We start from the raw sequence: 11,918 nt of genomic DNA, 5'->3' as shown, positions 1-11,918 counted from the left end.
CTCCTCCGGCTGAAGGAGAATAAATGTGCGAGCCTTCCAGCAAGAAGGAGGGAGACAGCCTCACAATTCGACGCTAAACTTCCCTGTGGTTTTATAACTCTTTTGTTTATAACTGTCTTGTATCAAGCAGTAAAAAGAGCAGAGAAGTCTTGTTGTTCTTTTTCATGCTGCTAAATTTTCAGATTTGCCTTGCAGCTGAGCTCAAGACCTTTACAGTCACTGTTTACAAATGTGTTGGGTGTGTTTCGGGCTATCATTGCTGCCTTTAAATTATTGTAAAAAAAATCTTACTCTTCATTTCATGTTGTTGGGGGGTTTTAGGTCTTGTGGCATTCTCTTCCTGGCCTGTAAATCTCAGTTTAGGACGGGTGTTTCCACTGTAAATTAACTGTGGTAATAAAAATGGAACAATTCATTTTTATTTGTTTTATCTCCAGGAATCTTACGGCACCGTCTTAAATATATGTGTTTTTCAAGGAAGGAGGTGAAAGGGCATCACATTTGAATCACAGAGAGTTAAACTAGTGTTCTTTGTGAGCTTTGCTTCTTTTTTTACTCAGTTTTATTGCCTGTAGCTCTTCTCCTGCTGCTTTTGAGAAGGTGTTCTCTTGGCTAAGCAGAGCCTGCACATCGGAGAAAGAAATGAGTGGTTGCTGTGTGGAGAGCAGACTGATTCGTAGTTCAAGCAGTCCATAAACCTTTCCAAAGAAAAAAAATAGCCCCCATTTAACTAGGAACTTAGTGCTTTGTTTGCTTATGTGTGTTTAGTTAACTGTTCAGCTTTAGAACCTGAAAGATTTTGAGACATACTGAAGTTGATTGGTTTGTTCCCCGTGTTGAGTTGCATCCACTGAAATCAGTTTTTCAGCTCCCCTGTATTAACTGTACGGTCATTAGTTTGTCTTGAAAAATCCCTAAACCCTAAAAAAAAACCCCATCAAAAAAAACCAAACCACCAAAAACCCCCAACTCCCCCCCAAAGACATATAAAAATCCCAAACAAAACAAACAAACCCAGAAAATCCACAAAAAAAATCCCCAAAACGCAATGGCCCACCCACGTATGGTAGAGATCCAGGGGTGTGTCGTGACTGAGCCCCTCACAGGCAAACCTGGTGCTGGAGAATATGGTTTGGATGTTGGAAAGCCCAGCTAAAGAGAGTTTTCCATTTAAACATCTGCTTTGTGTTGTTAAAAGGGTCATAAATACATGTGTGGGTTCATGATTTTTTAAATAAATAAATAAAATACTTCTAGTTAATCAGTTTCTTTTCTTGGCTTTTGGCCCCTGAGCTTTGTTCTGCTGTTTTTTGAGTGTTCCCTCAGCTTCTAAATTCTAACTAGGAGCCAACCCTGTCCATACGGACTTTATTCCTTTCTTAAATTATACATTCAGCACCTTTCATATGCTCATTTCTAGCTCCTTTCTTAAGTGTGTGGGATTTTTTTATTCAGATAAGGCTTGAATATCTAAATATTCTCAGTAATAGAACTATTACACTGGTTTTATTTCTGCTTAGTTCTTCCAAGTTTGTGTTTAATAGATGTGAACAGCCCAGAGCTTGAGTGTTGCTTCCTCCCTGGCAGCAGGAAAGAGAAATGGGGCTGTCCCCTCCGACGGGAAGCGGGGAGGACGTAGGGACAAAGTGCCACTCCGCTCTCCCGCTGCCAGCGTGAGGAGAAGCTCGCTGGGTGAGCTGTGTGTGCTCCGTATGATGGGGATGGTGGAGGCAAGCAAGACGACTGTTACTTTTATTTATTTTGGTTTTACCCCCTTGTACTCACTGAGACTTGGCCTGGAGCAGCGGTGCAGCGGCCACACGGGGAACACTGCAATTCCTTCCAAGGGTGTCGTCCTCGTGGCGCGTCTTAGTGTCTCCTGGTTTCGAGGCCTGTCACTGGGGAGTTCACGTGGAGGCAGCTGGGGAGGATTTAGTGTGCTGGGTGCCCGGTGTAGGTTTGTTGGGTTGAAGGAGTTCACTGGTTCTATAGTCTCGTGGTGAAGAAGAAGAGAAAAACACATTCTGTAAACCAAGTACTTTGGCCTTTCGGCTCTGAGGACCAGATCGCGCCCCCTGTGTAACTGCCGAGGAGATAAATCCTAATCCCGTGGTTATCATTTTCACTTGCAAATCTGTTCCATCTGTGATATCCTGGTTGTTTCAGGTGATGGTTGCTACATATCTTAGGTGATTACCTCAAATTTCTACACGGTCACAGAAACTAGGAGCCTTTGAATTTGCCACTGCAGAATGACGGTTAATTTTTAGCAGGACTGTAGCCTTCATTCACATCTTCAATAAGTGCCTTTAAGAATTACTCTTCTCAAGTAGCAGTGGAGAACACTCGGGTATCAAATGCCATTAGTGACAAGAAAAGCGGAGAAAAGTTCTCATTTCCTTTTCAGTCTCTTTTCAGGAGTTTTCACCCTGAAAGTTTCGACACTGCTACGTATGAGAAAAGCAGTATTTTCTTACAGTCTGTTTTGTACAAACAGTAGGTTGAGTTTAGCAGAAGATGGACGTTTGCACTAATTTTAAAATGCTGATAGTGCCCTTTATACCTGCGAGCTGTGACCGCAGGATTTGGTTACTGATTAGAAGTTCAACTCTTTCCATGAAGGATGTCGCCACTGCCTGGGAGGTGGGTGTTTGCACACTCAGCCCTGTTGTCCCTTTGCACACACAGAATTAATTACTCTGGTTTGCATGGAAACGCTTCTTCTCTGTCGAATATAAATAAGGGCTAAGCATTTCTGGAAATTTAGAAAAGATGAAAGGAAGTGTAAAGATTGCTATAATTAAACTGTTCCTGAAATTTTGGCACAATTCTTCAGCTCAAATTTGAAATTGGGTGCGGACTGAGATGCTGCCTGCTTCTTAGAGACGTTCTGTTAATTCTTTCATTACCTAAGTGAGCATATTCTTAGTCACTAGCACAGGCTCAAACGTGGATCCTTTTCAAGAAACGTGATGCCTTGCTGTTTCCATGATCTGCGTCTTCGTTTTCACTGGGGGATACGCGTTCCTGCTGTATTACAGAAATGAAGTAAGCATCACCTGTTCACATAAGATAAGGACAAGTGATACGTGGTAGGCAAAATTCAGTTGCAAAAGTTAAGTAAAACATGCTTTTGTATGCTAAAACATTAGGCTAGGATCTGGAATAGTGCTTAGTTTTACTTTCTAAAAATGTAAATTAGCGTCTTAGTTCTGGTCAGCAAACACAAAACAGCCTGCAAGCAATGTAACCAGTGTTGTAACTTACCCTATGGCCACAATGATCGGGTGTTGAGAGATGATTAAATGAAAATTACATATTGTAGAACATGACTCGTTATAGTCAGAACATACCAGTGACGTAACAAGGAGGAAAATGGGGGGGAAAAAAAAAAAATGAGTCAGTTATGCTGTGTAATTCAGATCCTTTGATAGTATAGTAACGATGGCATTTTGACATTATTCTTTGCAAATAACTGAACCTGGTGGCTGTCCCTGTCAGACGTTTTTCTCAGAGGTAGCAAAACCGAAGAGCTGATGCTCTAAGCGAGTGCATTTTCCTGCCCGTGGTGGCTGGCCGCTGAGCAGGGAGGGTGGGCTGAACGGGCTTTGTCCCCAGTTCCCCACTCATCGTCCCGACTCCAGCACAGAATCCAGATGTTCTGATCCTGTGCTGTTTGCCTCTCTGATGTTTCCTGGGCTGCGTTTGCTCGTGTATGTCTGAGTCCCAGAGACAAGGGGAGTTTTTCAGATAAAAACTCAGGTGAGAAATGTAGGTTACTATCACAATTCTGCAGCAGATACTCTGGTCCATAAAGGTTTGTCCCAACTGACTGTGTTGGCCTAATTAAAATCTGTAACTTCCACTTACCAGCCTCGCTTCTCTGAACCTGAAATCCTTGTGACTGTAGCACAGAACCCGAGTCTGAGGTTTTTGTGGATAAATTCAGCGTTGCTGCTGGGATACGCTGCATCTCCACAGGAGGGCTCTGCCGGCACAGTTATAGGCGCTGCGGGATGCTCCTGGGATTCTCGCCTACTCCCTTTCTTTCCCATTTTCGCAGTAGGGAAGCTGGATGCTGCCCTGTGGGCAGTGCAGCAGAGCATCGGAAAGACGACTGTTGAGAACCTCCAAATTAGAAAGATAGAAGTGCTCCTTTTGTGCCGGGCTTCCACCTCCTTCCCCTGGCAAGTAGAGATTCGAGTGCTGCGCTTCCAAGCAAGTACATTTAAAAACAGGCTTGAATTTCATTTTTACGAGCATACCTTGCAATTGGTACTTCTAAATAAATGTTAAGAGGTTCCTGCTTACCTGTTTTTCCCCCCAGCTTAATCCATTAAAATGATGTTCTATGGCAGTGGTGCATCTAATGTCCGAGACGGTTCATGGGGCTGTAATAAATGTGAAAGTCAGGCTACGTGAAAATACAACAGAGAAAAGTTACGAATATAAGGGGTGAACTTAAAGAAGGAAAGCACAGTAAGCTTGTAAAAGATACAAAAGGGGGGTGTGCCAATTTTTTGTTTTGTGGGAGCCAGAGATTATTTGAAGGGTTGGTTTGGAGTTTTATTTTTTTGTTGTTGTTTTTTCAAAATTAAATCCAGCTGCCGAGGCCCAAACAGCAAGAATCGGTGTTCTCCAGTGCATGCTGTTGAATTGAAAGGCCTGGAAACCGTTAGTACCACTACGTGCTCGTAATATCGCTGGGACCTGACCCTACCGAACATCAGTGATTGGGGCACTGGTGGAGTGAAAAGCAGGAAACGTTTTGGAATTTGAAAGTTCTTTAAGTTCTTTATGGAACTTAAGAACGCAGCCCGCCTACCGACGAGGCTGGAGTTTCCTTTCTCCCAAGGGACGCTGAAGTGATGGTGCCATCAAGACGTGGTTGCAACTACTGTGACCAACAGGAGATCCTGCCCAGTCTTTCAAAACCGTGGGTGATGGATCTGTAGCCCTCCCGCAAAACTTCTGAGTACTTAGATTTACGTGCCCTTGGTGTGAGTTTATGATTTAAGGCAGCAGACAGAGGGTCAGAAGGGAAGTTGTGTTGTGTGAACTGTGCTGCTGTCTAGCTGGCTCCTGATTCAGGAGACTTAGCGGGATTTTCGTGTTTTGGTTTGTTTGTTTGTGGTGTGTGTTTTTGTAAGTGATTTGTCTAGGACAGAAACATTCCCAAGGTTGGCTTTTAACCCTTGCAGGATTGCAGCGTGTCAGCATCAACTTTCTGAATCATCCTCAATCTGAATTGGAGGAAAGTAGTTCTTCTGTTTAAATTAAACAACCACTGATGTGTGGAAGCACACAAATAGGTTTTGGGACAAGGAATTAAGGCATTAAGTAACTCTTCGTTAGTTATTTTGTCTGGGGAAGTACCAAAAGAATCTTACAAATACTTTTTGACAGCCAGCCTGTTTAAATTCCTTAGTCTTGGTTCTTTTGCATTATACCTGACTATGATCGCAAATGAAGCTGGGGATTATAGTTTTTCTGCATCTGAGTGATTGATACTAACATTTTTTAGGAAGTGTGCGGTCCTTGGACTATAAATAGTTTTTCTTACCATTTTTGAGTTTGTTATTACACCACGAGCATGTTGCACAGGAGGCTAGGTTTTGTGAGAGCTTTGACTAATCGTCTTGCAGGAAGTGAGGCTCTCCTCTGAATCAATGCTGCACCTCAAATTTGAAGTGTATCGTCCTAAAATGATGATCAGTATCAAGCTTGCTGAAAAAGAGTTTAGTAAAACACCGAGTTTTGTAGATTTGGAGATTTTAGCCCATCTTAAGTATAGCATAATACCTGTTGCATGTGTTTTCCTGCTTGCTTCTAACAAGGAGTGACTCTGGTACGAACTGTTCTGGACTCTTCTGTAAGAACTCGCTTTACAGAAGGCAGGATCCGTACTGTTTCTCAATAGCTGGCAGCCTCTATTTAGTGCTTAAAATATATTGTGGTAAGTGAAACTTTGTATTAACTACATATTGCTTTCCATCTTAACTTATTTTTATAATTTTTGACTCGTTTAAAGCAGTTAACAAACATAAATATTTTCTCTTTTATATAGACAACGTTGCTAAGTCGTCTGGAACGAATATTTGAAGTCTGTTTTCCTTCAATGCCTGTTCTTGAAATTGAAGAAGAAATAAGTTCCTTGAATCTCTTGTTGGAAGCAGGTGAAAAGCGGGTGACAGCTGAGGAGACCTTAGCACATACTGGGTAAGAAGCCACAGCATAACAAACTTAAAACAGAGTAGAAATGTGTCTTCTTTGGAAACTTTTAATCCAGAATGAGTGATTTGCTTCAAGTGTTTTGAAAAACTATAATATAAAAATCAGCTCTCTGGCAGAATGCTTGGTTTTGGTGACTACATATGGCGGGAGTATTTCACTTAGCATATCATCTGCTTTTAAGTGATGTCTCTGAGTTAATGCCTTATTAGTTACACTTGATATAAATTGTTGTCATATTTATTCATGTGGTGATGAAGTCTGAGCAAGCCTTGTCCTGTCTGCTGTGGACATAATTTTCCAGCAGTAAGTCTGAACTCCAATTGTTCTGAGAACACAGTGCAGTTTTAGTTCCCCTGGGTATTGTGCTTGGGTGCAAGTTTAATTGGAATGTATCATAAGTCACTCGCATTAAGAACTGGAATAAATATTCAAGGCTGCTTTGCTGATAACTTGATTTATGCTGGGTTGTCTAGGGAACTGATGGACGTGTGGACAGAGCTGCAGGATATCCACGATGCGTATGGACTGAGATACCAGTGGGGTGGCTCCCACAGCAACAAAAAGCTTTTGTGCTCCCTGGGAATCGACACAAGAAATATTGTGAGTCTGTCAGTGAAACTTGCTCTGTAAATAATGGAGCTGCTTTAAGCGCAGTAGCGTGGGGAAGTCTGGAATCAGTGTGAATGCTCGTCTCAATATCACAGCTGCACTAAGCGTGGCTTTGCATGACAGACTGTCTGACAACGTTTTATAAGCCCTATTAATATTGATAATTGCATTAGTTCTTAACTGTTGTGTTCTACTTGACATAGTATTTATTCTCTAACATTAATCTTGCGCAAGTTATATAACATTGAAAAACTTATCATTGCTGACACAGAAACTCTTAAGTAATTTTTTCTTGTTGCTGTTCTGTCAGCTCTTTACAGGCAACAAGAAACAGCCTGTTATAGTACCCATGTATGCTGCAGGACTGGTAAGCTTTTTTTAGTGTTATTTTTTGTTATAGCTCCAACAACGTTGTATAATTTAATACATGAGATGATATTAAGCACCAAGTGTGATGAAAGATATTTTTGTAAGTATGGCTATGGCTCAGGCATCAGTAGAAAAGCTAGAAAAGAATCATAAATACACAATTTTCATTATGTCTCCATGGAGAAAGTTTATTTTAAATTTACAAAGCGTTGATTTACTCATTTCATAAAGCTATTTATCTAAGAAGGTAGGCTAGCTGATCTAAACTCAGTTTGAGGCATTTTCTAAGAGAGGCAGAAATTGATTGAGGTCATCTGTTCATGTGTATGCAGCACCAGAGAGTTCTGGTTGAATTTTAACTGTTAAATACCAGGTGTAGATGTAAAAATGTCAACTCAGACTTGACGCAAGAAACTAGATCGTTAAAGAGTTGTCAGAAATGGCAAAAGCCCGTCAGTTCTCATATCATTGGTGGGCAGCCCTGGCGCTAAGACCAGACGCTTCAAGGGGAGGTTCAGAACTGCTGCTCCACAGCTCCAGTGCCGGATGAGAGGTGTGTAGGAGCTTTCTCCGCCCTCTGAAGCTTTCCTCTCTGCTCGGCTGTTTCTCGGACAGGTGGAATTGTTTGCATCTCAACATCCCTTCGTCGGGAGATGCATGGGAATGCTTTGCACCATTATTGGCGTTTTCATAAAGGATGCACGTAGATCTCTGTTAGGCCATGTGCGCATACAAAAAGCATCACGTAGCCAGGGTTGTTGTGTTGTCTGAAGCGCTAGATGAAAATAGCAAGTTTAATTTAGATCTCTAGGTTCAAGGAAACTCACCTCCTATATTAAGATCCTCAGTTTTAGCTTAAGCTGATTTTTTTTTTTTTTAATTCCTGTTTGGCATTTCGGATGCTGTGCAATGTCTGTAGTAGTAAAAACATTCAGAAGATAAGATTTCCCACTTTTCCTAGTCTGAGCAAAATAAGAGTGTTGTGGTTTGTTTGGTTTTTTGTTTTGTTTCGGGTTTTTGCTCTGGAAACCTGTGTGTGTGTATGTATATATATACATATACACACAAATAGAAACACTCGTACACCTGGCATGTCATTCACAAATTGAATACAAAAGGGTGATGGTTTTCTTTGGTAATTATAAAGCCAATTTAATGTGTAGGTTAATTCTGTAGAGTGACTTCTCCAGTCAGTTCCTAGAGCCGTTGTGTTCTTGATGCATCAAGGCCTTTGGTCGTAAGCACGGTGTTCCGATAAAGAGAGACAAAAAATACCTCCCAGCATTTGCTGCTCTGTGAGCAAGGCTATGTTTGTACACAACACTCGCAGGTATTTTTTGCAACAGATTGTTGCTGATTAATTATCTCCTCATTTTTTTTACATACATGTGCACACAGTAAGCTGGATATAGATGATGGTAGGAGTAAATTGGCTTGCTGCTTTCCCTTGCCACATTGCTTCATTGTCGTTCTCCGCTGTCCAGAAGAATCAATTTAAGTGGTGGTTAAATTCTAAGGTCCGCTAACATGCTGTACAAGTGTTTATGGGACAGCTGATTTTGGTGGCTGACTTGCTGAAACTGATTTAAAACACACTTCTTGCAAATTGAATTGTTTTATTTGGGGGTTTCTTTCCTCATACCTCGTTGTTCTCAGGTGATTTGCATGTCTCGGCGCAAACTTCACTCTCTTTCTCACCCTCAGTTTTATTCAGGAACACCAGATATTTTAGACATTTTTCATAGTACTGTCTATCTTTTGAACCATTTGTTTAAAATTAAAAATGTGGGCTTAATTATTTTCTTCATGTCTTTTAATGCGTTTATTTCCGCATCAATAATTATTGTTCTCGGTATCATTCTGCAAACTGATAATTTGACTTCGTTCTCCTGAATTACTTAATTGCTGAAGTGGAATAAATGCACTTGCACCTTTGTGATGGGCCATTTGATATTTCTGGAATAGTCTACACACAATTGGGAGGAGGAGATGTCACCTTATCAAGTAACTGTTTTCTCCAGCTTAAATGACATTATTGAAAGATGAAAGGAAGGTCCAGCCAGGGCCTTGGGTTTCTGTTACTGACATGAACACGTTGTAGGCCCAAGGAACCAGGATGATTCTCTCTCGTGCCCCATCTCCTTCTGCCTCCCTCACTAAAGTGCCCCAGATACACACTTCCCCAGAGTCCCTCGGCGATGGTAGTGCTACCTAGTAGTGTGCTTTCTACTTTTTTGCATCTGCAGTTTTTGGAATATATATAAGTGTGTGTGTCTGTGTGCACCTGTGATTTATTTATTACTATTATTATGGGTTTGTTGGGTTTTTTTAAATTTATTTCTTTATTTAGGGTATGTTAGAGCCCACCAAGGAACCTTTGAAACCAATATCTGCAGCAGAAAAAATAGCTTCAATAGGACAGACACCTCCTGTATCACCAGAGATGAACACATGTACTTCTGATCAGTTCCAGGTAAAAAAATAGAGAGAAGGGGGAGGAGAGGGAAAGGAAGAGAGGGCAATAATGGGACGCCTTGCCTCTTCCTTCGTATTTAAAATAGCTAGAGGGTGTGTTCAAAGACACCCGCATGTAAAGGGCAGCTGTTCCTTTTGTCACCTTGAAGCCCTGCTCTTGGATCTGCTTTTCACGTGTGACTGGAAGAGAGTCCCACAGTAAGACTGTAGCAGCTGGTGGCCAGCATTTACGAGTCCTGATGATACCTGCTGTCATAGCTATTTGCTTTAAGAGGCAGTGGGCAGATACTTCCACCGGTTTTAGGTGTAACTTTAGATTTGTCCTGCCTCTGGCTAAGGTTCTTCATCTTTGCTTTCTCTGGAGGTTACTGTAGGATGTCATTCTACCTGTTAGCAGTTGTTTTTCTGAATTATCATAGTTACATGTATGCTGTTCATGTTCTTTTCCTTTTCCCCGTTCCTATTTTTTCAGAGTAAAGTAGCCCAGCTGCCTGGAAAGAAGTTCTGGGTACGGTCATTAGGAGCAGAAGTGCCTGGCGTTTTGGTTGTACGAGTTCTGCTGTCCCTCTCTGCCAGCTTTTCTTGAATGATTATCTGTTCACCAGGAAGTTGCTCTGCTGCCTTCTCTGTCTGAAGTCTGGTACAAAATGAGTTCAGAGTTTAGGAGTGAGCCTCCGAATTTCCTGAGTTCTGGTTTGTTCTTTTGATACCAGGATATTAGCAAACCACTGAAGTGCCGTGCGTGTTGGAACGTGTTTCATCGTCCCCAAGCTCACGGGTTATGCAGAGAGACCCCATTTTCAGCGTCACTGCGGTGGTACTGGCCACCTATTCAGTCAGCTCTGTCCATCCTTAGTGCAGGTCTCATTTAATCTGCTCAGCACCTTTAGTTACCTTCAGTGCTTGTGACTTCTGACTGAAGGCATTAGAAAATGACTTATCCTTGTTCTACATCTAACCATGACACCAGGTACTTCAGAGTATAATGATTTTCTTGCACTCTTTGCCCTGCCGTAGTGCAGAGCGATTTGCAACTGTGACATGTTTCTGCCAGGGAATTATTATTTTTTCCATTGTAGAATTAACAGTATGTTAGTGGGCTCAGAACTGAGATTGTTTTATGTATTAGTGTATGTATTTGGTGATGCTTCCTGTGCTGCTTCTCATAAATACTGTAGTGGAACTGAGCAGCTGAACTGGGTGTTAGGAAAGGTAACAATAATGATTATTGCAACCAGTCTGAGCTGAAGAAATCACTCGTGTGATTTCTATATATGAGCAAAGTAGGAGAATTTCACTGGCTTTCTGCAGTGTTCCAAGTTTCCTTTTTTACAGAGGGAAAAACATAAATTAAACCATATGCTAAACATAGTGGAGAGAGCTGCAAGAGCCTCAAGTAGCAGCATCTCTGACATGTGGCATTTTCTCAGTTGCTTGGCAGTCACGGTACCGAGTGCTGAAAATAAGAACCTTTACTTATCAAAGCCTTATCTCCAATTAGGAATTCATACTTTTGGGTACTCTTGCAGCAGAATTTCCCATTACTTGTCACAGTTTAATAATCTCGTCCTGTAGCTTCTTCGGACAAGGGCATCTTGGTTCAGTGATTGTGAATACATACATGAATACATATACATAAAGAATACATACAAGAAGGTTCTGTGCTATCTGTCCACACTCCTGGCTTTAAGTTACTTTTTTCCAAAAAGTCAAATACTGAAAGAAGCTTTTGGGGAAGGGGATGAGTTAGAGCTCTTACCATTAAGAACGCTAAGAGCCATAGATAAGTGACAATGAGAAAGTTTCAGGGCATGAACAATCGATTCTCCTTCTCAGAGGCTTTGTTTCTTTCTTGGCCTCGTCTTCTGCTAATGTTTGGCTTCTGTTTGCTTGTGGGAAAGTCCAGCTTCAGTTTGCATTGTGCAAACTGCCTCTTAGGGATATTCCAGTTGGGAGTGGTATTAAGAGGACTGTGAAACTTCTTACTCTAAACACAGGTCATTTAGGTGCGACAATTTCTTTAAGTTGACCCAGTTAATGTATATTTTAGTTAAAACTTCTAAATTCCTCCATTTTCAGATAGAAAATTCGTAGAAGCTTCAGAATACTGGCTTTCTTATTGGAAGGAGAGGCTCTGCTCGATGGATTCCTATGGTTTGCTTGAGGAAAAGAGTCCTTTGTTCAGAGCTGGGCATTTATGGGATCAGGGTCTGGGCATGTACGTGTATGAC

The 11,918-nt window shown here is 41.5% G+C and overlaps 1 protein-coding gene across 1 annotated transcript in view; it reads left to right on the top strand.

The window, feature by feature from the left end:
- AFTPH (aftiphilin) overlaps positions 1-11,918 on the top strand; it is a 35,796-nt gene that overhangs the window by 6,594 nt on the left and 17,284 nt on the right. The window contains exons 2-5 of the mRNA XM_009871792.1: positions 6,068-6,219; positions 6,708-6,834; positions 7,154-7,210; positions 9,563-9,685. Coding sequence (XP_009870094.1) covers positions 6,068-6,219; positions 6,708-6,834; positions 7,154-7,210; positions 9,563-9,685 — 459 coding nt within the window. The remainder of the gene's footprint in view (positions 1-6,067; positions 6,220-6,707; positions 6,835-7,153; positions 7,211-9,562; positions 9,686-11,918) is intronic.

The sequence above is a fragment of the Apaloderma vittatum genome, unplaced genomic scaffold (genome assembly GCF_000703405.1).
Source record: "Apaloderma vittatum isolate BGI_N311 unplaced genomic scaffold, ASM70340v1 scaffold16856, whole genome shotgun sequence".
NCBI classification, from domain to species: domain Eukaryota; kingdom Metazoa; phylum Chordata; class Aves; order Trogoniformes; family Trogonidae; genus Apaloderma; species Apaloderma vittatum.
The sequence above is the reverse complement of the archived record's forward strand: the minus strand, read 5'-3'. Positions and strand labels throughout refer to the sequence as shown.